The sequence below is a fragment of the Leucopleurus acutus genome, assembly GCF_964270905.1.
Source record: "Leucopleurus acutus genome assembly, chromosome: 6".
In the NCBI taxonomy this organism is placed as follows: Eukaryota; Metazoa; Chordata; class Mammalia; order Artiodactyla; family Delphinidae; genus Leucopleurus; species Leucopleurus acutus.
In genome coordinates, this window is record NC_139149.1 from 32,249,921 (window position 1) to 32,276,861 (window position 26,941).

The 26,941-nt window shown below is 36.3% G+C and overlaps 1 protein-coding gene across 1 annotated transcript in view; it reads left to right on the plus strand.

Annotated features, from left to right (window-relative positions):
- Nucleotides 1–26,941, plus strand: part of ARHGAP15 (Rho GTPase activating protein 15) — a gene marked incomplete at its 3' end in the record, with an annotated part of 621,352 nt that overhangs the window by 102,969 nt on the left and 491,442 nt on the right. The window contains exon 5 of the mRNA XM_082841317.1: nucleotides 7,614–7,701. Within this exon, the coding sequence (XP_082697443.1) occupies nucleotides 7,614–7,701 (88 nt within the window). The remainder of the gene's footprint in view (nucleotides 1–7,613; nucleotides 7,702–26,941) is intronic.

Sequence of the window (26,941 nt, forward strand, 5' to 3'; positions counted from 1 at the left end):
AGAATGCAGAGTTTTTGGTCAAGCTGATGCCTGTGTTGAGTTTTCTTTGGTTTTGGGGTTGTTTTGTCTTGTTTTGTTTTTACTTTCTACCTTTACAACTCAGGATTTGTTTTAGGGAAGCTCTCTGAAGTGTCTCACTTGGAGAAATTGTCCCACCAATTGCATTAATTGTAACTAATTGTCCTTATTAGAATTTAGTTCTTCCTCCTTCCTAATTACATTAAGGATCTTTTTCCCCCTTAGATGTGATGTCTTGTGACAAAAAAAATTAAAATAAATAGGCTGCATTTATTGTCCCAGGATATATTTCCTGTACTGAATCACTAGTGTCAATATCAATCCCTTACCTAATTGTTACTTGTAAATTCATGCGGAGACTCTCTCACCTATTCCTGGTACCTCTGACTTACTGAAGTTGGACATTTCCTGACCTGTGTATCTTGTTTAACCCTCAAGTCTATCCAACAGCTTGGTTTTTATCTCTCTGTGTGGAAAAATAAAAAAGAACTCCCTCAAAGTTAAGATGATGAAGTGTTGATGCATTAATTGGCTCCCATCAATGGATGAAGTTACTTGCTGGCCATCTTGGGAAGGTAGAGATGAAAGGGCTTCCAGGTCAGCATTGCAGAACAGCCCAGGTCAGGCTAAGAAGTGCCCTTGTTCCAAGGAGAAAGATGTTCAAGTAACTCTTTGACAGCAGTTGGGTGTCTTCCTCTCTCAGAGTCTATCATGAGGCTCTGCATAGACGTGCCCAATATGACTAAGGGAGAATTGCATGCCACCTGCTCTAGAGATAACTGATACAGCAGAATGAGCATGGCCTTCTAAGTCCAGAAGACTTAGTCTGAATCCCATATTTATGACTTTGATGCCCTTGGGTAGGATGCAACCTCACTAAACCTCAATTTTTTTATCTGAATGTGGAGGATTTGTTTCTGTGTTTACTGCCTGTCTCCTCTGAGTTAGACATAAATGCCTTGAGGTCTCTGCTATTTGCCTTTATATATTCAGTCCTTGGAATTGTATCTGTCCTGTGGTAGATGCTCAGTAGATACTTGTGACTGTCTTGGGGATTAAATTACTTGACACAAAATGCCAGGTGCCATACCTAGCACAGAGTGAGAACCAATGCATGCATAATAGCTTATCTTATTGAAACACATCTGAGAAGTCAGGAAGCCCTCTAGAGAAAGCTCAGGTATTGCCACTAGAATTATAAATTAGAAAAAGATATACTAAACCAGGAATGTTAGATACTTTTAAAACAGTGCTATGAAAGACTTATCAAAACACTTGGGAACTAAGGAATAAATAAGGGAAATGTAAGAAGTAGGTGCTTTTGTAGTCCTTGTTAGTAAATAACAACAAACAGGGCAGGAGTAATCTAGATGTGTGACCCTCCTGAAATTTGAGAACCCATATATTCTTTTACTCAAAAACCTTTGATAAGCACTCACTAAATGTCAGATATTGTGCCGAGGAGTGGAAAAGCTCTAGGAGGTCATGGTGTTCCCCTCTTTGGGGGTACTAGGAAAGTAGAGGGACTTCCTTTCCATTCTGAAAATCGCTTCATCCTCAAAAGGGCTATTTTTAAAGTCCTGCCTAAGCCCTCTAAACTTGAAGGAGTTACTTGCTCTCTGAGTTGAATCTCAATACACCGAAAAACTGTCACCTATAAGGATTTGGTTGCATGCAGAAAGCATTAAAGGTACAAGTCAAGGCAAAACCTTGCCAGTTGATCCTATTCATACTCCCTCCAGAGCTGACAGTGCCATCAAAAGGCTTGCTGTGTTAGAGTAACTGGTGAGAAAGCTTTTCTGCTGATATCCTGAGAATTACAAGCAGCACAATGGGCCAAACACATCAAATGGGGAATGGACTTGAAAGATACTGTGAAGAAAATAGCCAAGTCTCTAGACTACTTCATTCAGAGAGGAAGGTTCTGACCTAAGTCATAGGTTAAAAGATATTCCCATTAGGTGAATTCTTAGCCGCTCCCAGACTAGAGGCTTTTGAAACACTTTCTGGTTTTAGACTCCCTACTGAGTGCAGGTGAGTCTACTCATCACAAACCAGAATAATCCCCTAGCAGGAAAGAGAAAGAGGTGGTGTCATAGTTAGAAGCACATCCCTGCTTCCGGCTTCTTATGAGGAATTGAAAGACTCATCATGTGACTCCTTTAAATCAGCTCAATTCCCAAGAGAAAAATAGAGCTTGAGAGTGGTGGGCCTTTGACCAATCCTTCTAATTAACATTAGGTAAAACACTTAATTTGACAGTCCAGATGGCTTATACCTTGTCACAGGCTCTGCACTCTAGCTTTTATAATTTGAGACTTAGGACCCAAACTATGGTGAAATCTGACATTGACAATCTCCTTAACCAAGAAAATAGTGTATTGCTCGTTTGGTTCCAGAACACCTCAGTAAAGAGAATAAGGCAACAAAGAGAGTCACATGATTTTTTTTTGGTTTCCCCTTGCATATAAATTTATGTTTACACTCTACCGTAGTCTATGAAATGTGCAATAACATTATGTCTAACAAAACAATGTACATACCTTAATTCAAAAATACTGTATTGCTAAAACATGCTAACCATCATCTGAGCCTTCAGTGAGTCATAATCTTTTTGCTGGTGGAGCGTCTTGCCTTGATGTTGATGACTGCCGACTGCTCAGGGTGGTGAATACTACAGGTTGGGGTGGCTGGGCAGTTTTTGAAAATAAGAAAATAATAAAGTTTACCACATCAATTGACTCTTTCTTTCACAAACGATTTCTCTGTAGCGTGCAGTGCTGTTTGAAAGCAATTTACTCACAGTAGAACTTCTTTCAAATTGGAGTCAGTCCTCTCAAACCCTGCCCCTGCTCTATCAACTAAATTTATGTAATATTCGAAATCCTTTGGTATCATTTCAACAGTCTTCACAGCAACTTCACCAGGAATAGATTCCATCAGAAGAAACCACTTTCTTTGCTCATCCATAAGAAGCAATTCTTCATTCTTCGAAGTTTTATCATGAGATTGTGGCAATTTAGTCACATCCTCAGGCTCTACTTCTAATTCTAGCCCTCTTGCTATCTCCATCACTTCTGCAGTCACTTCCTCCACTGATGCATTGAACCCCTCAAAGTCATTCATGAGGGTTGGAATCAACTAATTCAGACTCCTGTTAATGTTGATATTTTGACCTCTTCGCATGAATCAGGAATGTTCTTAATGGCATCAAAAACATTGAATACTTTCCAAAAGGTTTTCAATTTACTTTTCCCATATCCATCAGAGGAATCATGACCTATAGCAGCTATAATGTATTTCTTACATGATAGAACTTCTTGATCCATGGGCTGCAGAATGGATGTTACGTTAGTAGGCATAAAAAACATTAATTTCATTGTATATCTTCATCAGAGCTCTTGAGTAACCAGGTAATTTGTCAACGAACACTAATATTTTGAAAGGAATCTTTTTTTCTGAGCAGCAAGTCTCAAAAGTGGACTTAAAGTATTCAATAAACCATGTTGCCAAGAGATGTGCTTTCACCCAGGCTTTGTCATCCCATTTATAGAGCACAGGCAGAGTAGATTTAGCGTAATTCTTAAGGATCCTAGGACTTTCAGAATGGTAAAGGAGCTTTGGCTTCAACTTAAAGTCACCAGCTGCATTAACCCCTAACAAGACAGTCTGTCTGTGCTTTGAGGCTTTTGAAGTTGGGCATTGACTTCTCTTCTCTAGCTATGAAAGTCCTAGATGGAATCTTCTTCCAATAGAAGACTATTTTGTCTACATGGAAAATCTCTTGTTTAGTTGTAGTCACCTTCATTAATTATCTTAGCTAGAGCTTGTGGACAACTTGCTGCAGCTTCTACATCAGCATTTGCTGCTTCACCTTGTACTTTGATGTTGCTGAGACAGCTTCTTTCCTTAAACCTCATGAACCAACCTCTGCTTGCTTCAGACTTTTCCTCTGCAGCTTCCTCATGTCTCTCAGCCTTCACAGAATTGAAGAGCATTAAAATCTTGCTCTGGATTAGGCTTTGGCTTAAGGGAATGTTGCGTCTGGTTTGATTTCTATCCAAACCACTAAAACTTTCTCCATATCAGCATTAAGACTGTTTTGCTTTTCTGTCATTCATGTGTTCACTGGAGTAGCACTTTTAATTTCCTTCGAGAACTTTTCCTTTGCATTCACTTGGCTAACTGCTTGGCACAAGAGGCCTAGCTGTCAGCCTGTTTTGGTTTTTGACCTGCCTTCCTCGCTAAACTTAATCATGACTAGCTTTCAATTTAAAGTGAGAGAGATGCAACTCTTCCTTTCACTTGAACACCTAGAGGCCATTGTAGAGCTACTAATTGGCCTAATTTCAATATTGCTCTGTCTCAGGGAATAGGGAGGCCTGAGGAGAGGAAGAGAGATGGGGAAAGGCCAGTCGGTGGAGCAGTCAGAACACACATAACACTTATGGATTAAGTTAGCTGTCTTATATGGGCATGGTTCACGGCGCCCCAAAACAATTACAATAGTGACATCAAGATCACTGATCACAGATCACCATAACAAATATAATAATAATGTAAAAGTTTTAAATACTGCAAGAATTACCAATATGTGACACCGAGACATGAAGTGAACAAACACTGTTGGAAAAATTGCACCAGTAGACTTGAAAGCAAGGTTCAGTTTGTAAAAAAACACAATATCTGTGAAGCACAATAAAATGATGTATGCCTATACTCTTTAATCTTTAAAAAAAAAACCACAACATAAATTAGTGAACAGATTTTAGGCTTCAGAATCGGAGAAACTGAGTTTGACTCTAAGTGTATGGCCTTAAGTAAGTTACCTAAACACTCTGAACTTTGTTTTCCATATTAGTAAATGGACAGATTAGTACCTTCATCTTTTTTGCGAAGCTAAATCTCCAGTAGACAAGCAAACTTATACTAGGTACTCAAAATAATTTGTGCTAATTATTATTTTAAAAGAGATCATGAAAAACTGAATTAAAAATGGAGCCTCTAAAACATTGAAAAACAGCATTCTGTTTTTCTTTTTGAAATGAAATTATCTTAAATTGGAAAAATCTTCACTTGTATTCATAAAGACATTGTTTGTAGTTTATAAGATCAAAAAGAAATTTAACTGTATGTAAAGTGCCAGAACAATTCATATTACTAAGGTTCCAATACCTGCAGTTCTTACCCTATTCAGCTTGTTCATCAGATTCACCTAAGAGGGAACATTTCACAGCAGTTCAAAGTTCTAACTGTGAACCATGAGGTAATCTAATTTCATGCAACTTCAGTTCTAACCAGTTCCAGTTCCAAGTTTAAGAAAGGGAAGAGTAATGCCAACACATTCTATAAACGATCAACATCTGAAAAAGATCAAATCAGAACCATTTACTCAGGGCTTGCTATAGACAGGAAGCAAATAAGGTATAGAGTATCTCTTGCCAGGAGATGAAAAATATAGTGGGAAATACAACAGGCAGGTTAAATATAGGTTCCCTCATGCCTGGGGGTGTCTCATTCTCCTTGGTTACATATGGTCAAAGTAAGGGGTGGAGATAAAAAAGATGCCCAGTCTAGAACAGCAGTCCCACCAATGTTTACTCTATCTTGGGCCATCTAATATTATGACCTGCATAAGAAGAAGGCTACAGGTGTTGCAATTCATCTTGCTGCTACTGTTACCTAAAACGAGAAATGGGAACTAAGGCAAGGGAAGAAAAAGGTCTATGTGGTTTTCATTTTTCCTCCATCTTTTTCATCATTTGATTGAAAAAGTGACTATTTGAAGACAAGTGGGTCCAAGAACATAGTGTTCATATTTGCATGGTGGAAAATACACATTGTGTTTGTTTTGTTTCTGTTTATCCAGTTTTTTTTCTTTTTAACACAGTGATGTATCATTAGGAAAGCTTCAGGCATGTAAGAGCAGCCTAATCTTGTAAATATTAACTTTACTGAATCACAGCTGTCCTTTAAATCAAGCCCCTAGAGACTATGAGGCAAGTGGAACTAAATTACACAAAGATCTTAAATGGTCATTTAAAATGTATCTTTGTGTAGTTTTCTATGGATCAGAGTAGTCTTTTTGTAAACTTTTTTAAAAAATCACTTTTGTAAAATGAATTCAGCTATTCTGAACTGAGTGTTAAACCAAAGCAAACTGCAGCAATATGATGTAATAGAAACTTATGTATACTAATCTCCTTAATCTTTTACCATCTAAAACATTTGTCTTTCTTTATGACACAAATATATACACATCTGCGTATTGAAGTAATACATGTTCAATGAAAAGGAAAATCAAAAGCTATGGTTTCACTCTCTGATTTAACTATTGTTATATCCAGCTTTTTATTTTTTACCCACATGCCTAAGTTTAATCATTGACTCAACAAATACATATTTATTGCCTACTCTGTCCAAGGCACTGTTGCTTGTCACTGGGGGTATCTCTGTAAGGATGAAATGTTTTCTGTCGATTTGGAGCTTTTTATTTAATGGGAGAGAGAGAGAAGTGAAATTTACAGAAAAAAATTTTTTAATTTATCCTAAGTTCTATGTGAGGAAGTCATGGAAGACATATTTGAGGACATAATATTTGAACTTCGATGAATGGGAATTGATAATCAGAAGGGGCTGGGATGGGTGAGGACAATCATAGGTAAATAGCACAGCATGATCTTATGAACTACATATTATATTATGGTCTGCATTAAAATCTTCCCACATCAGGATTCTGCTAAGCACAGGGTTCATTAGTCCATTGTATGACTCCATTACATGCAATTTACATAACCTATCTCATTTTTTGATATTTTAGATGCAGAATTAAGAAATGGTACACTTCCTTCTTATGTACAGAGCCTTAACTTGTGAGATGATTTCTTTAGGATAAATTTAACTTCATAGTAATGGGCTTGTTCAATCAAAAGATATACACATTTTAAAATATTTTTAAAAAACATATTGCCAAATTCACTCCTGAAAAGTTGTTTCCACTCCCACCAAAACTGTATGGGAGAATCCATTTCTCCATACTCTCAGTAAACCTCGGTATTATTCCTTCTAATTCTTGCCAATTTGATTGGCAAAAAAGTAAAAAGCATTTGACTCCCTTTATTTGCATTGAGTTTCAAGATTGAAAAATATTGTGAACTAGGCAGGCAAATTAGCTGATTAGTTTTGCAGACTCTGATGTATACTAAACCAATGAAGAGATATAACGATGAAGGACAAGGTTCTGATTTCTATTTTTACTTTGCTGTTTTTGGTTTGCTGCAGAAACATAGACTTTTTATGGAGTGGAAGACATGGATACACGAGGTTGGATTTTTGATAGCTGAAAAAGATTTGGGGAAGATCTACAAATGATGAAACTTTTACGATAAATGCCATGATATATAAAAATTACAGAATATTTTTATTATTTTTTTAATCTAAATTCCATACCACCTGTAGATTTTAATAAAGAAAAGATTTTTAGGAATTCTGGTTAAAAATAAAGATAGTCTCTACTTATTCCAAATGTTGCTCATACAATACCTGTGAATGATTTCTTCAAGTGATAGTGCTTTTTTGCTTTTTTCTCTCCTAAGGAAAAACTGGTCTACTTCCTGGATTGTTCTTTCTAGTCGAAAAATTGAATTTTACAAAGAATCCAAGCAGCAGGCTCTGTCTAATATGGTGGGTAGTTCTCTGTTTCTACTATTATCATGTTTACAGAAATATCGTTGAATTAAAAGTTTGGTTTCAACAGAAATCACACTAAAGCCTCCAAGCTATCAACATCTGAAAGCAGATGGAGGAAAATGACTCAATAAACTTTTAATCAGATGAAGGGAAAATAGAACTTAGTGTTTGTTTTATTAAGTGGTGCATTTGGAGAATAATCACAAAATGAGATGAATGGCAAGCAGCTCTCTAGTAATGGGAAGGTAACACTTTAAATTAAGGTGCCATTTATAAATGCTTTATTCTTATTTATGAAATGATCACTAAATGCAGCTACTTGCTCAAATAATGTAGTATAAAGTATGTTATAAAATGCATTAGTAATAAATACTTAACGGATGAGACTATGGAAAGCTGTTTTAAAGAATATTATAAGGCATAAATCGTATTAAACCATGTATGTGCATCTTTAATACATGAATTTAAGTTGTTATCTAGCATGCTATAAAGTGCTTCACACATTAATAAATAATAATAAACTGTTTATAAATGACACCTTAATATAGGGTGTTACCAATGAGGAAACACTCTAAGTTAACATGATTTTTTATCTTAGTCTAACTGTGACATTCACTGCATCCAGCTAACCTTTCTGAACAGTTCTATGACTCCATCTAATGGAACTAATACAATTTCTGTATCCAATAGTTATTACAAAGTGAAATTTGTAGGGCTTCTTGATTTGTACCTGGAGGAGGGCCTCATATATGCCCACAGAGATTTGACAGTGATAGTAGGAGCAATTCTGAGCTAGTTACTGGGGCAATTCAAGCTCAAAACCTTGCTGCTCGAACACCAGAGCTGCCACACGATGTTGGAGACAGTGGGCAAGCAGCATATCTGACAGCCTCCTGAGTAGGAAGGACTCTGGGCAGGAACCAACCTGCCATACCCCAACGGCCTGATGGGCAGCAGGGAAAAGGGGTCTCCTGGCAGGAATTAACCACAGTGAACTAATTTGTATTTGGCAGGTAATAAAACGATGGAAGATTCTTTGCTTTCCAGCCACTAGTCGTGTTTGCTATGTAATCCTCTTTAAATAGGAAATAGAAAATCATTTGCTAGGAGTTTTTTTTTTTTTTTAAAGGAGAAGATTTTAGTAAGAACAAGAGGTAGCATTTGGCTTGCTCCTGATAATTGCAATAGCCTTTATCCCCAAGTAGCTTGCTGATTTTGGAGTCTCGGTGCAGTCCAATCTGTAAACTAATTATGAATAAATTAAAAATATATCTCAGTCCTTTGTATTTTTAATTTAAACTGCCTCAGAAATTTGTTTTAGGGTTTTGTTTTGTTTTTATTTTTTGGCTACAGTAATGTTGAGATAATCTTTTTAAGAAAAATAAGGTATCCCTAAAGGCTAGGTACAAAACAATTCCCATCCACCCACGGGTCCTTTGTCTTCCCTTTGAATGAGTTCTAAAGGGGAAATCAGGAAGGGAGGAAAGTCACTTGCCTTGCTGAATTTGGCTGCTGAGAAGATGATCTTCATCCTGCTGGGTGAGAATTCCATTGGAGCAGAGTTTATGTGAATGTGCTGGGATAATGGGAGAGATTAGATTCCAAGTTAAAGCATTTGGTTTATTTTTATTTTATTCTTTTAGTCTCCTCATACCAGGAGATAGTTATCAGGTGCTTAATTTTGTACAGGTGGAAGAAACTCCCCCTTACTGTAGGCAAACTTTGCAAGTCAGCTCACTAATTGCATGCCTCTAGTTCAAGCTTCAGAACTGTTGTAAATTGACGATAGATTTTACTTTTAGAGGAAATTTGTTAACCCCCTTTTTTTTTTTTTGGCAGTCCCTATTTATTACTTCTAGTCCCATTTTCAGTGCTCTTATGGTTTCTCCCAGACACTCATTGTCTTCAAAGCAAATTCTGGGCAGGAACTAACTGTGTTTTGTGGTAGTAGGGGAAAGAATTGCAGATTCCTGTTTGTACTGCATGGATTGTCTTGCTAGTCAAGTTCTTGGATACATTTCTAACCAAATATTAAAGGCCTGGTGGGATAGCCCACATTTACCAATTCCAGTCTCAGAGAAATGATATGATGATTACCAGGCCTTGATGAAAGATACTGTGGTTTTATTTTGAAAGAGATTTATGCTCAAGTTTCTGAATTTCTCTCGTGCCCCCTTACACATGTCCTGGTATTACTGTTCATTGTACTTCTGGGAAAGTCTGTCGTTTTCTCCAAGGGGGTCTGTAGAAGCTGCCTAAGTGAGTGCAAAATGTGGCTTAAAAGAGTAAATGGCATTTTAATCTGTACAGGAATGATCTTTGAATGTTAATGCAGTGGTGAGACAAAGCAGCAGAGTAGCTAGGAGAAGGGCTTTGAAGTTCAACCATAGGGAGCTTTATTCTAGTTTTGCCACTTAGGAGCTGACAAACTTATTCAGCTGCTTTGAGCTTCAGAATCCTCATCTGTAAAGTGGAGATAGTAATATTTGCCAAGAGAATTAGTAAGGAATAAAATTAGTTAATAAAATAAAAATATGCATAGTAGCCATAAAATAATTATTATATTCTAATATACTCCATTAAAATATAAATATACTGTATTCTATAGTACATAATATAGGGTATAATATAATTATAACTTATCATTATACTATCTTAGTTTTGCACTTGAATTGATTCACACGTGCGTAGAAGAAAAGGTATATTAATTCAAGGAATACCAGCGTGTACTGTCTCCAGAAAAAGAAATATGTATCCATAGGCAGCATAAAATATTGTGTCTGAGCACTGAATAATTCTGAAAATGAAGCCATTTCTCCATTTGGGGTTCTAGATGTAATATCCTGCTTATCCATATATATTTTCCTGGGACCCTCATCTTCCTTCATTGTCTCTTAACCTTACTGCTTTCACGTTTAATACAGAATGTCACACAGTGTTGTGCCTGATCCCACATTCCATGTTTGACTATATTTCTTTCTCCCTGAAATTCTTTCAGTTCATAACCAAGTCACATTTTTATCAAAAGCAGCCTCCCCCTGAAAAGAAACACAGTCACTTTGCTGGTGTGTGTAAATCAGAGATTCATAGGCTCTGGGTCCTCAGTGACCTATTCAAGGAAAAGGAGGACTGACCTATTCTGTTTTTCTTTTTTAATGACATTAAAGAGTAAAGTACTGCCTACTACTACTGTCACTTTCTAACAGAAAGGACATTGTATAATACCCCAATCCTAAATCTAGGTGGGATAAAACCTCAAAATTAAAGACAGTCTTTACCAAGAGAGGAAACCATCTCCCTCCTACGTCTACATACATTGTCTCTGTTTTGTTCACTTCACCTCAGACCAGAAAAAGTTTGGTCCAGACTGGCTGGCCCTCCTGTGAAAAGGAGCATTGGAAAACCACTGGTGTCCTTAGTTCCGGATTTTCTGGATTATAAAGGAAAGGACAGTGTTCTTATTCTGTATTCTGTTTTGTAACTCACTTTAAAATTTTAAAATATTGTCACTGGAAAATAATGCAGAAACCATTTTTAGTAAAATGTATAAAACATGTATGTATATTTTAACAGTTATAATCAAACTTCTACATAACCACCACCCAGGGCAAGATGCACACCCTGCCAGCCCTCCAGAAGCCCCACCCCTGCCTATTGTCTGTATGTCATCACAGCCTCTTCCCTTGCCACAGACTTAAATGGCATTTTAGTCATTATTTTATCACCCTTTATTATTTTCCCACCTATATCTGTAGCCCTTAAAAATATAGTATACTTTGTCTGCTTTTGAATTTATAAAATAGAATCACAGCATGTGTTTCTTTTGTTTCTTGCTTCTTTCTCTAAATATCAATATGTTCTGCTTTTTCCTTCCTTTCATTTTGTTTTAATCATTTCATATTTTTCTTTACTGTTTTAGGAGTGATACACTTGGTGTTCTGTTAGTGACTTGCCTAGAATTATAACTTATTGAAGACTAAAGCTATTCAAATATTACTTTAGAATAGTTTTAATTCACTTATCACCTTCCCAATGTATATGCTATTTCTGTCTGTATTTTAATTCTTTTTTAACACCACTAGACATTATTTATTCTCTTTTATAGAATCAATATTGATTTTTATTTGCCCAATATTTGCCATGTTCCTTGTTATTTATATATTCCTGTATCTTAGACCTTCCCTCTAGGATTATTTTTTCTTCTATTTGAAGTATATTCTGAGAAATTCCTGTAGTAAGGGTCTTGTCGTGACAATCTGTCTCAGCATCTGCTTGTTTCAAATGTCTCTATTTCTCCATCATTTTGGAAATATATATTCTCTCTGGATATAGAATTTTGAGTTGGCAGTAATACTCTTTTGGCACATCAAAGATATCATTCCACTGTTTTCTGTCATCCATTATTGTTATCAAGAAGTTACCTGTTAATCTAACCACTGTTCTTTGGTCCCTCATAATATTTTCTCATTACCTTTGTGTTTCACTGTGATGCATCCAGGTGTCAATATCTTTTTATTTTCCCTGCCTGGATTGTTGGGCCTCTTGAAATTGATTATAACTGTCATTAATGTATTTTACAAATTTCCAAGCTATTATCTTCTCAGATGTAGCTTCTTTTACATTTTCTCTCTTATTTTCTTCTAAGCCCCTAGTTAAACCTATGTTAAATTTTCTCACTCCATCCTCCACATGTTTTATATTCTTCTTTCTTTCTGTCTTTCTGAACTGCATTCCAAATAACTTATCTTGATTTATCTTCTAATTTAACTCAGTCTCCCTTTGTGATAAACATTATTTTTATTTCAATTATTATAATTTTTATTTCTAGAAGTTTGTTTCTTTTTTAAATTTACTGTGTCATTTGTTGTAGGTTTTATTCCTGAATGTTAAAGACTCTCTTTTATTTTGTGAAAATTAGAAGGCATAGTTTTTTTATATTCTGTGTCTTGTGATTCTAGCATCTGAAGTCTACATCAGGCTGTTTCTACTGGTTCTCACTCATGTTGCTTTGTTTCCTTGTGTGTCTGCTTATCTTTGACTGTGTGCTAATCATTGTTATTGAACTATCATGGGAGGTTCTCTGAGGCCTGGAATAAATGTGTCCTACTCCAGAGTGTTTTGTATTTTTCTAAATTGTCTGGGGGCACTTCCAGTGATTGATTAGATCAATTTAACAGTTTAAAATTTTTGAGTTATGTGTACATAAAAGGAGGGCTACAGCTGTGCTACACTTTATCAGGGACAGAATTATTGTTCACTCCTTCTTCTCTTAACATTGTTCATCTACAAAGGCGGTCTTCTTTATAATCCCTTGGGATTGGAGAAAGGGAACAAGTTGAATATTGGTTCTCCTTTATCCTTTTATAATGCCCTCAGGAAAGGTGCAGTTATTTTGATTTGATATTCTGCTTTTCTCTGTGGGTTCAGATTCTCACCTCCAAAAAATATTTACCCTCGATGTTCCCACTATCTTTTCAGCCTTTCAATTCTTTTAAGGTTAATTTTAAAAAGAAATATTTTATCCAGCATTTTTCATTGTTTGCAGTGGGAGAGTTGATCCAAATAGCATAGTTTCTCATTACAATCTACCTCACTTTCATTTAAATATGCATTTGGTTAATCAAGTTAGTGCTATTTATATAAGCCTTGGTGGGAAAAGACTTCATAAGAATATGTATTGAAATCCTACAATGAACAGCTTGCTCGTTAGGGCTACATATAAGGCATAGAGATATAATCAAGATATAGTCTTTGCTTTATAGCATCTCTGCCAAAAAATAGGATGAGATGAAATAAGAAACATAGGAGAGTGTTTTTTTTGTTTTGTTTTTTTTGTTTTGTTTTTTTTTTAACATTTAAAGGAGGGACAGCTCACATCTGTGAAAGATTTGAATTAGGCCTTGAAGGATGGTTATAATTTCAATATGTGGAGATTTGTGGGCAGGGAAAATTCCAGTGGAGTAAAAAAATATGAACAATGGCATGAAACTGAAAATGGGCAAGGTCTGTGTGCTAAAAAGAGAAATGAATTTTTTAGTTCGGTTGGAAAATAGGATAAAGGAAGAGGATTGAGAAGAATGCCATGGGCTGAGATTTGCTACCAGGGGCAACTCTTTAATAAGGTGTGTCAGTATTCTCCAGACATCTTCACCCTAGAATAATCTCCCGTGGCTCTTCTTTTAACAACTACATGCTGAACAGCAGTATGACCCAGGTGTTGCTTGTCTTAAAAAGACCAGTACTATCACAGGAAAAAGGCAAGAGAGGAGATGATTCTTCTAACTTCAACTCACTTAGTCCAAGAGCAAAAACTTTTGCCTCAAAAGCAGCTACAGTATTATTTGATTCATCTAGTGGCAGAGAAGTCCTAAAGAAACAAGAGTTGTCAGTTTGAATTATCCTCTGAGGCCTTGAATCATACCTCTTGCATTTTTCAGGTACACTTACCTATTTCAGTACCAGCATAGTATTTCAATTGGCTCCAGCAATTCACTTGCAACTTTTCTCCTGTGTATGGGCTATACTTTGTGATTTTAGAGCATCTGCTTGTTATGGAGTAGACCCTGGACTATAGCTATGGGATGTGGCAAATATGCACTCCTGGTTAAAAAAACAAAATTGATGGATTGCCTCATGGGGAAGAAGCTGTGTAATTTAGAGAACCCATTCATTTATTGATTTATGAACTATTAACAGCTCCTAACAGGTGTCACACAATGTGTTGTTAAACCTTAGAAATATCCAGATGAATAATATATGATCCCTGCTGTCAAGGTGCTTATAGTCCGGTAGGGGAAACAGAATCATATGTAGGTTTATTATAATAGAACATGACTAACATGATAAAGGTGTATAAGAAAACATGCTGGGGAACCATAGGTTTAGCTACAGGTAGCTCTTTCCCAAGGAAATTGTTGTTGCAAGTAATGGTCAGCTTATGTATTTCTCCATTAGTTCATTCTGGAAATATCACTTAGGGTCCTTGATATTAAGCCACTGTGCTAGGTATTAGGAAAGACACAAAAATGAAACAAACTCAGATCTTTCACTTGAGGGTCTAGAAACAAATAGAAAGCATGCCCATAAATCAAGTAATTGTAGTGAAAAAGTAGACATTGATAGTTACTCCAAAATGGCATGAACAGAGACATGGGTTAGTTTCATGGTAACTAAGAGGAGAGCGATATGGCTCCCAGCTGGAAAGGATTCTAAATATATCCATTAGAGGAAGTGACATTTGAGGAAGTTTTTGAAGGCTGAATAGGATTTCATTGCAGAAATGGGGGGGGGGAATACACTTTACATGGAAAGAAGGGAGTAAGCAATGATAAAATGTGGGAAATTAATTCCTCAATTTGTTTATTTTCCAGATATTATCAATTGCTTGCCTTGCTCCACATACTGTGCTAGTCATTGCTCTTAAAAATGTTTCTTGGTGGTTCCCTGAGTCCTAGGGTGTATATGCCCCAGTCCAGACTATTTTGTGTTTCTTCTGTAAGTTGTCTGGATGCACTGCCAGTGAGGGATTGCCTCAAAAAAAGTTGAGGAACATTGTTGTAGGACAGCAAGCACTCTAACTTGGTTAGAAAGTCAGTGTGGAATCAGCTCATGAAAGACCTTGAACAGGATTGTGGGAGGAGATGATTTCTTTCTGTAGGCATTGTGGAGCCCTTTATAGTTTATACTGCATATGCTCAAATTAAGAGAGATTCAGAGTTTTCAGAGACAGTTTGGGGAGTTAAGATACATTTTTCCTACAGTTAAAAAAATGAAGGTAGGACTTGTTAAATTATCTGAAAAACCTGTTCTAAAAATATGTGGAAATAGATGAGAGTAATAATGCCTGTGCTCTTATTGACAAAGAGAATAGCAAAACGGCTAAGTCTGTCATCATTATGGCCCCATGCATTTAGTAAGTCACAGGGCATCTTCTTACTCAGAATGTATATTAATATTCTCCTATGACCTGATCTTTTAGCAGCATGGTCATTGCTAAAGAAGTCCTAGTGCAAAGAAAGCAAGCAGGGTAATTCTTCTAGGAAGAACTAAAAAATATGCAGTGCCCAAAACATGGGTGTATCAGCACATTAGTGAGCACCAGTAGCAACCTGGAGGTGTTTTCATGTGATTCCAGAATATATGTTCAGTGTGGTACCCCACTGAGATAAATGCATCATGCAAAGTCTATTTCTGATTAGGAAATTTCTTGTCTCCACAGCCACCAAAAATCAGACCAAGTGGACCTTACTTCCTTTTATATTTATCTCATGGTACTCAGAAAACTTAGTGTCACTTTTGACATAAAATCAGAAGTATTATAAACATTTTAGGGACTATTTCTCCCCTCAAACTGTATAGTTCTAAAGCCAGAATGTTTGATATGGAGGCTACATATTGATTGTGTATGTAACTGGGATTTTTGGGGCTACTTTTATGTTTTTTACTTTACGTTGTACTAATACTTCTAATCAGAGGCAGACACTGGCAAATTTTACTTCTAATGACAGAAAACTCTTCCAAGGCATTTAATAAACTATTAACTTTTTTAGACCACTCATTCAGCCATAACCTTGAAAGCAAAAAGAGTAATATAAAAGACTTCATTAAAATAATTTGTTTACTTTTTCTTAATATTGTTTACTTCCAGTGCAAATAATGAGCCCAAGCATTAATTAAATAATGCAGTATATTTAATGTTCATTCACTGTAGCATGACTTTAATAAAAAATGGACTTATTTATGGGAGTAAAATGATGCGATTTAGCAAAAAAAGATGAAAATAGTTTCAGTCAGCAAGCTATTTATGAATTATTGAGTAATCTGTATAAAATGAATGTGGAATGATTTTATCTTTGTAAAGTGAGTGTTCAAAAAGATCATAAAAATGGAGGTGCTCAAAAATATCGTAAAAATGGAGGTGCAAACAATAGATCTAGCAACCTTAGCCTAACGAAGGCATTTTAAATTCTCACAATAATAGTGCTCTGGTGAAGTCAGCATGGTTAACATTAGGGCAGGTTATTAGTAGAGCCATAGATTGCACTATCATACGGTCTCAACATACATTTAAAAATTAAAAGAAAAAACAGTCCAAAACCTGGAGGATGACAGGTGGAGATCAAAGATATAAAGGAAAAATGAATTCTAGTGTTTTATTAACACAAACTTTGTAAGGAAAAAAATGAAATCAAGTGATCGATATTAATATAAATGAAGCCATGTTCTCTGGTTATAATTTTCTCAAGATTTGGCCATTAACCACAATAAATTCTGTATCGTACATAATTTTTAATAACCACAAAAATCTATGAAATTGATAGGATGCCTTATAAATGGGTAATAGCTTACTGTCCAATAAACCTCACCTTAGGCTCCTTCAGAAAAGTATTTTAATTGTGAAGCTTGACTCTCTGTGGTTTATCATTTTGGTCAATGTAATACATCTGATTTAGAGCTTACATTTCTCTAAGATAAAATGGACTTTTACTCCACGGTGCATTTTTAAATTTACTGAATATATGTATTTATTCTTCCTTTAAAAGTCACTACTAAATTGAAATGCTCTGGGAAGCAGTATACCGTATTAGGTAGAAATAGGGGCTTCTAAGTCACACAACCTGGGTTAGGAATCCCAGGTTCACATTTTATTTGTTGCTACAATTCTTTGTCTCAGCTGCAGTATGGGTTTAATAAGAGTACCTACCTCATAGAGCTATTGTGAGATTGTGTGAGAAAATTGATGTAGCAAGCCTGACACACAGCAGAGATAATAAATATTAGTTATATTTATTATTGGTATTATTGGTATTATTATTACATGAAGCAATTGAGTATAGTGGTTAAGAGAACAGACTTTGGAATCAGAATTGGATTCAAATGCACAAACTCACTTAATGACAGTATACTTCAAAATCCTTGTCTTAGTTTTCTTAACAATAATATCAAGATTTTTCAGGTAAAGAAACACTACCTGCTGTCCAAATACAATTCAAAATGTCTTCAGAACCTCATTTCTTACTCATACCATAGGCCAAAATAGATATTCCTGGTCAGCTTTCTGCTACATTGTGCTTCTCCCATCTTTTGGTTCTGTCATCCCCTAGTGGCAGATGAAGGAAACGTTAAGAGAGCATAGGAAAATCTGCATGCTCTTTAAAAGCTGTGAGCCCAGAGGTGTCTCACATTGTTCTTGTTCACATTCCAGTGATGAGAATGGGTAATGTGGCCACAGGTTGGTGTAAAGGGGGATAGAAAAAAATGGAGCCTTTGGCTGGTGAGCTGTTGGGATGGTCAAAAAGTTCTTTTAGGTTTTCCTGTAACATCTTATGGAAAAACCAGAATGCACTTTTTGGCCAACCCAATACTTTCCAATGACAACTCTAGACTCCTGAAGAGAGAGCCCTGCACACATTTCAGTGGAGAGCTATGCCTCCCTGACACAGGAGAGTAACATCAATTGTCTCAGTCCGGATTCCCTAGAAAACAAAGCCCAAATTAAGCATCCATGCTTTATTTGGGAGGCATGAGCCCAGGACACAGAGAGTGAAGTAAAAAGGAAGTGAGGGGGCCTCCCTGGTGGCGCAGTGGTTGAGAGTCCGCCTGCCGATGCAGGGGACGCGGGTTTGTGCCCCGGTCCGGGAGGATCCCACATGCCGCGGAGCGGCTGAGCCCGTGCGCCATGGCCGCTGAGCCTGCGCGTCCGGAGCCTGTGCTCCACAACGGGAGAGGCCACAGCAGTGAGAGGCCCGCGTACCGCAAAAAAAAAAAAAAAAAAAAAAAAAAGGAAGTGAGGCAGGAGATGATGCAAAATAGAAAAGAGGATGTGTTATCATGCTGGCTACTACTCTACAGTGATCCTCAGAGACACAGAGAACCACTGGGCAGGTGCACCACTTGACTTGCAAAAAAGCTGCAAATAAACTGGAGAAAGCATGAAGCAGTCTGTAGGAGGAAGGGATGGAGGTAGGAGAAGGAATATATTGACCTGTTTCTTCCCATTTCTTGCTTCCTTTTGGTTAAAATTTATCACCCGGAGTATTTTCTCCTTGTATTATGTGGATGCTGGGTACACCCTTGGATGGCTATGCAGAAGGTCAGATCCTACACCCTGTAAAATAGTATTTTATCCAAATCTGGATGTGGTGGGGATCTAAAATCCAGTCTGAACCTTGGCAACCAGGAGGGCCTTGCATTCCAAGAAGGTGTCTGGTCATCCACAGGAAGTGGGACCATATGGGCCCAAGCATCACTGGTCATCTACAGGGACAACTGAGGCAGACTGAAAGAATGAGGGTCTAAGGAGGGAATCTGAGGAGGTGCCTGAGGCATCAAAAATGTGCCCAAATTGCTCACATTGAAGAATTAAATAGTTTTTACATAGTGTAAATTTAAGGCAATATAAGCATGCAACAAACATAGATTAAATAGAAGCTATTATATTTATTCTAGCAAGATTTTGATTCAGGAATAAATGCAATAATCTTAAAAAGGGGAGAATACTTTCTCCTCAACAAACAAACAAACACATAACATTCTAGTGCCCCAAATCACTAACAAGGCTTTGCTTTTCTGAAAATCTGGTTTGATTTGGTCTTGTAATATACTGAGAAATTTCACTGGAGAAACAATTTCAGTTATTATTAACACCATTTATATTCATATACATAAAACCCACATCTTAACAATCAAAGTATCCTCTTCTATGTTGACAGCGGCCATACTTTAGACATTAATAAGATCAGGTATCCATTCAGCACTCTTTCCTAAATCATTTTGCCCAAATGAGAATTTATAAGTGAGTTTTATCCTCCTCCATGACTGATTTTCCAGAATCAAAACCAGTTATGTGATAAAACTTAATTCCTCTAAACAGATTTTGTGTTTCATGTTTCAGACTGATAAGGACAATCTGAGTCTATATTCTGGAATAGCAATTAATCCAAAATAAAAAATGGTAGCTAATAAACTGTTTCATAAAATCTGAGCCTTGACTTTTTTTCAACCACATCTAGTAATAAGGGTATGAGAATGAGTGGCCCAGTGATTTGTTGCCCACACACATGGCCAATCTTCATCATGGAAAATGCCATCAAGCAAAAAAGCATCTGGCCTTTGATATTTTCTTAATATACATTAAAAGCCCCCAAATATCCCATAAAGAAAAATGGGAAACTTAATCCCAAAGGTTTAATCTAAGTCAGAGAAAAATATATTATGGAGAGACAACCCTGTCAGCTATTATTGAGAAATGGTAAAGATGGACTAAGAGAATAATAAAAATCAGAAGTGGACAAGACCTAAGATCAATTTTTAATGACTTCACATTTCTCCAACAAAGAGGCTTTTATGTTTTATTGTCCAGAAGCAGTAACTTTTAAATAATTCTATTTAAATATTTAAAAATCATTTATATTTTAAGTTTACCCAGAATAGATATATGTCTACTCTTAGGCTTAAGTTTATATTTAGTCAACTTTTAAAAGTACATTTTTATAATGATGTACAATGTGATACATTGGCATCATGTAGTTCAGCAGACTTGTTCATGTGTTTTATAGCTGTAGAATCAGAAATACGTTTTCTATTAAAGGATTCTTTAATTTCAGATGGAATAAAATCTTGACTGTCTTCCAAGTAAATTCTACAACTTTTCTGAACTACTTATTCCAATATTTAACAACACTTAAACACTGATGATTTTCCCTTCTAATAAAGCCTAGTCCCTAAAGTTGTTCTTCAAACCTAGGTCTTTCTGCTTTGACTTTGTAAAAATAAACAATTGATTAGGATCATTTTTATATAGTCCTTCATTTACTTATCTTAGTTTTCTTTTCTTGAGGCTAATATTTTTATTTGCTTGACTTTTACCAAAATCACTTTAGCTTTTTCTGGCATACTTTTAAATTCACCCCAAATCTCTATTATTTGCTTCAATTTTGCCATAAGATCAGTTCCTATTTAAGGTCAGTATAAATGGGAATGTAGTGATTTTTATGTCCTAAATATTTCTCATTTTGTAAACTATAATTCTGAGCTGTATTCTTAATTTTATTAATTCATTTGAGTGAATCTGGAAATTTTCTGTTGCAATTTTCCATCCAGTTCATAAATTCATTCAAAGGTTAACAAACTTCTCTTGAGTGCTTACTTTGGGCCACTTTGCTAAATTTGGGGAAAATGAAGACCGATAAGACAAACCCAGCTTGTTCTCTGATTGTATAGCTGGGGGAAAGAAACACATCAAAAAGTAGTTGCAATGTGTGAATAACAAAACAAATTGTAAAAAAAAAAAAAAAAAAAATGTTTTTCAGAGTAGGGGAAATGGTAAGAAGGAAAGAGTGACTGTGCCTGCAGAGGTGAAGGAGAGCCTCGTGGAAATTATTTTGGAGTTACATCATGAAAATGAGCAGGATTGGGGCAGATGGCAGGCAAAGAGAGTGGATGAAGAGAGAAATAACTGTGTTCCAGATGAAAAGGGTACATGCATACTCACTTCCCCAAAATATAGAGTTGTGAAAGCATGTAGCATTTTGGAAACTGCCTGGAATTCAGCATTGCTGATGTATAGAAAAAAGGAGGGATGAATGGAACTGAGAAGGTGGTTGGGGGATGATGAAAAGAAGCCTGTATACTCTACTAAGGGATTTGTACATTATCTTGTGGATAACAAGTTTTCTAGGAGAAATATTGTGAGATTTGTATTTTAGGAAAAAAATTCAAAATGTGGAGAATGAATTGAAATGGTTTTTACTGAGTTCAGAGGAAATGGGAAGGAGAGAAATTCAGATGAGAGAAAATAAGAACTTAAAAGAGTTTGTGATCTCGTTCTGGAATTTGGGCTTTGTACCTTTTGGTTGTGGCTATTGATGGAAAGAGGAGAACTAAGAAAGTGAAGAGAGTGAAGGAGATAAATGATTAGCCAAGACAAGCAATAGAAAAAAGAGGACAAGTCTGAGAAGAAGACAGTGATTTCAAGGAGATGTCTGTGCTATATCCTAATGATAGTTAGAAAATAGAGTTTGGACACATAAGAGGGAGCTGGGAACCAGAGGAATCATGGGGAGTTAACATAAATAAGTGATGGATCAGGCCACAGGCAAAATCAAAACTCACAGGAATCATGTAAACTATGAGAAATAATGAAAGCCTAGAACCATAAACCAGGGATTACTAACATTTAAGAAGTTAAGAAGTTGGTTGAGGAAGAGAAGTCAGTGAGGGAAAAAGAAAAAAAAAAAAACAGAGAAGGAAAAGTATAAAAGGTGAAAGAATTTGGAGAGAAAATGTCTCCTTAGCTGAAGGACAGAGGGTTTAAGAAGGGCCAGCAGAATCTCATAGTACTACAGAGTTCAACCAGAATGTGGATGGGAGAGAAAGCATCAGACTGTTCCTGTTGACCTTAATAGTTAAGACGAATTAGATTAACCAAGGAAGGGGATAAAAGACTGCAGTGGGTTGAGGAGAGAATAGAACAGGAGCAGAGAATGTGACTGCAGGAAACTGAAGAATCCTGGTAATCATGAAAGGAAATAGGTGAGATTGAGAAAACGTGAAGTTGTGGCATTGGTGCTTGCTTTCTTCTATTTTTTATTTTTTTATAATCACTTCAGTGTGATTATAGTCTAAAGGATATAATCTACTTTAGGGAAAACAAGGAATGAGATTGGATAGAATTAGGAACTATAGAGGAAAAACCTTGGGCTGAAGAAGGAGCATCTCTTACTCTGAGGCAAAACAAGACATGCCTTGTGAGTTCATGCAGTATATGGCACTGATAGGCCAGGTAATTTTGATGCTCATAGATGACACTGTCGTGCCCAGACATGGGAGTTCATTGGACAGGTGGACCAGAGTCACAGACCCAGGTCCAGAATTTTGGGAAACAGATGCAAAAGTGGGAAATGATGACACTTACAAGGAAGAAATAGAAAGTGTTAATTCTTACTTTGGGACCTGAAAAAGGCATTATGTGACCTAGCAGGAGGAAAGGATAGGTATGGAGGGGAGGCAGTGTATTGTGTTGTGATAAGGACTTGGGACTTGGAGTCAAATAAAAATGAATTCGTATCTCAGCTGAGGTCCTTATTAAGTGCATGAGCTTATGTAAGGCACTTAACCACTCCCTGCTTGAGTTTTCTTCACATGTCAGTTAAAGGCAATGGTATTAACTTCACAAATTTGTTGTAAGGAATAAATGAGAATTTGATATAAAGCTTTCAGAGGGCAAGACATATAGAAATTTATTAAAGTTTCTGTTTGTTCATTTGCATTACACAGACTAACTATGAAAGAGGGAAGAATGGCGAATGTTGTAGCACCACAGCTCTATGATCTCTCTGAATTATGAGTAAGCCGTTTGGTGGGCTTGAAAAAGGTAAAGCTTTGGGAGAGAGGTACCATGAGGAAGAGTAGAAACTGACTAGGAGCGCATAAAAACTTTGCAAAGTATTCATGACATTGGTCTTGGTAATGATTTCATGGATACGTTGTGTCCTTATCACAGTAATAATAGTATTGCTAAGTAGAGTCAAAAGCCCAGCTGAAGTAGGTGGCCATTATTTGTAATGTTACTACATTGAGTAGTCAAGTTATTTCTCTAGAATTGAGGAATATGAGGAAGATTGTAGAAGAAGAAAAAGTGGATGAGAGAGTGGAGTGGATCATCGAATGAGGGAGGGAGAGAGAGAAAGAGAGAGAGAGAGAGAGAGGCTGAATTGACTGCAGAATCAGAGGCACAGGTCTGGACATGAAAGGAAGTGAAATCAAGGACTTGAGAGGCTGGGGCAACACACAAAGGTGTGCAGATTTCAATAACCTCGAAAATCAAACATAACAAGGTGGGAGTAAGGCAGATTCAGAAAATGGGATTTGTTAGGCAGAAAGCACAATGAAGATTGCTAATGTGGAGAGGAGGTAAAGCAGTGAGCTCATGAAGAATGTAAGAGACGGGTCAAAGTCACATGAATGAGCACTAGGAGGTGACTAAGTGTAATGGGCAGTGTTCGGACTGAGATAAACCCAAGCCAGGTGCCAAAGCCATCGGATTTAGCATATGACGCTGATGAGGACAGCTAGAAGCTGGCAGAACTAGATGGTAAGCACACTGGCAAAGCTTAGATTGCTTTTTACCCATAAGTCTCCTCTAGCTCTCTCTCTTTCTATAGAGAGAGTCTATAGATAATTATACAGAGTCTGAGGCTAGGATACGATTCTTAAAGGAAGAGTCAAGATATAGGCCAACACAGTAGCTAACACACTCACACTTAGTATATATACAGTAAGTGTTTATTGCATGATTCTGTGAAATCCTATGTTCAGTCCACATATGAGTCCATTAAACTGTTTAGATTTTGCCAAATCACAAAGCAAAGACTGCTTAACCATTAGACCAGATACAAATCTTGCTTGTTATAAAGTTAGGAATTTTAAGATGCCCAAACCTTCCTTCCAAAGCACAAATGCTAGTTGCATTTTGGTATTTTCCTTCATGCACAAATTTAGCAAATATTCATTGAACAACTATGTACCAGCACTGTTCCATACATTGGAAAAATAGTGGAGGAAAAGGCAAACAAGGTCCCAGCTCAGGGAGTTAAATTCCAGTGGGAGAAAAACAGTCAGCATATAAAACTATATATATATATATATATATATATATATATATATAAAAATTTCGGTTAGGAGGAAGGCTGTGGTGAAATTAAAATAAATAGGTAGAGAGTAATCAGGAGTCCTGGAATGCCATGATTTTATATAAGACAGTCAGAGAGAAGACCTCTGACAAGGTGACATTCAGCTGAGACATGATGGAGAAGGAGTCAGCCATGTGAAGATTGGGAGGTATTCCAGGTAAACAGGTGGTGTAAAGGCCCAATGGGAAGATCAAGTTCAACAGAGAAGGACAGAAACAAGATCAATATGTCTGTACTAGTCTAGTAAGAAAAGCATATCTTTTCCCAAAATGTTTCATGTTTTAGCATGAATATGATCATAGTGTATATTCAATTTTTAAGAACTACATAGTGGTTAAAAACAGACTCTGGAGGGGCACTGCTAGCATTTAAATCCTGGCACCTCCTTTTCTACCTATGTTACCTTGGGAAAGCTCACCTAACCATTCTGGCATATTCTCTTACCTGTAACATGGTAATAATAATAATACCTACTGGGCTTCCGTGGTAGCGCAGTGGTTAAGAATCCACCTGCCAGTGCAGGGGACGTGGGTTTGAGCCCTGGTCCAGGAAGATCCCACATGCAGTGGGGCAACTAAGCCCGTGCGCCAGAACTACTGAGCCTGTGCTCTAAAGCCTGTGAGCCACAATTACTGAGCCCACATGCCACAACTAGTGAAGCCCATGCCCCTAGAGCCTGTGCTCCGCAACAAGAGAAGCCACTGCCATGAGAAGCCCACACACTGCAACAAAGAATAGCCCCTGCTCACCACAACTAGAGAAGGCCCACACACAGCAACAAAGACCCAATGCAGCCAAAAATAAATAAATTTATTTTAAAAAATAATAATACCTACTTCATACAGGTATTTTAAGAATTAAAAGAATTGATAGCCATAAAACACATAAGAAGTGTTTGGCCCATAAAAAGTGCTTCTTATATAAAATCATATTCCATCTTTTTTTCCTGACTGCATTACGTGGGAGAGATAATCTTTTTTGTTATATATGTTTATTGGTTCTGAGTGTCCCATAATTCAATTAACTGTAGAAGCAGGTTTTTCTTAATTTTTCTATGTCATAAGTCACTCAACAATGAACATTATTATTGTGCCTTGAGATTTTCCACAGCCGTGATGACCTGGGTGGCAGATTATGGGAAAACAGTAAAAATATTTCAGTATCTGAAGCATCCATAAGAGCCATGCTCATCTTGATAAGTTTTTCCTTAGATTACTACCAAATAACCAAGGAAAGCTATGCTATCAATTGCCATCTTGCCAGCCGAATTTACCCTGAAGGAAAGTTATGCTTGGCCTGTATAATGTTTCCAAAAAAATTTTTATTGAGTTGCCAAAAATCAAAAAATCTCACAATTTACTATTAAAAAACCCCATATTTCTGGCTTCTTCTGAAAAATATTTTATTTCTTTTAAACCGATAGAACATAGTGGCTCTGAGGAAACAATTGTGGACAGATTTCTTATAAAATTTTTGCCATTTTTCCATAATTTTATGCTTTAACCTAAAGTTCATACTGTTAACATTGTCTAAATATATTATAAGCTTTTTACACTAAAATTTTAAAGTATTCTATTGAAAATGGCTTGAGGAAACTGAATTTCTCTCTAGGAAAACCTAGAGTAGCTCAGAACATATGAAAATAGTTGGAGTCTTTGAAATGTGGCTTAACTTTCTTTAAAAATAGTAAAAAAATCTCCCAAGCAGGTAAGTTTTTGTTTAATGTTTGGAGTTTTGCAAATTTAAAGTTATGTAAGTGTGATTCACTTGAACTAAATAAAAATATGAAGAGGCAAATACAGAGGATATTCCTATTAACTGATTATTATGAATTACTGAAGTAAAAACAGCTTTTCACTAACATACACATTGTATTGTGTGAAAGGAGGCACACACCATAATCTATTTGATCTAAATTAAATTTACTAAATACAAATACACATTATACTTATGTGTATAGACTTAAAGTCTGAAAAATGAATTTCTAAAAGGCATACAGTTGGCACTTAATATTTATTAAATTTGTTTTTTCTTTTTTTCAGCTCTATTGAGATATAATTGACAATTAATAATGTGTAAGTTTAAGGCATGAAATGTGGTGATTTGATATACAGATATACTGTGAAATGATTACCACACTAAGGTTAGTTAGTAACATTCATCACCTCACATAGTTACCTTTTTGTGTGGTTCTAACATTTAAGATCTACTCTCTTAGCAATTTTCAAGTATACAGTAAAGTGTTAACTATAGTCACCATGCTGTATATTCGATCCCCAGAACTTATTCATCTTAAAACTGAAAGTCTGTACCCTTTGACAAATATCTTCCAATTACCCCAGTGCCTGGTAACCAGCCTGTTTCTATGAATTATACTTTAGATTCCACATAAAAGTGAAATCATGCAGAATTTGTCTCCTGTCTAACTTACGTGTGTGTGTGTATATATATATATATATACACACACACACAATATAAAACATTATATTATATAAAACATTTTGTTTATCCATTCATCCATTGATGGATTGATGGACACAGGT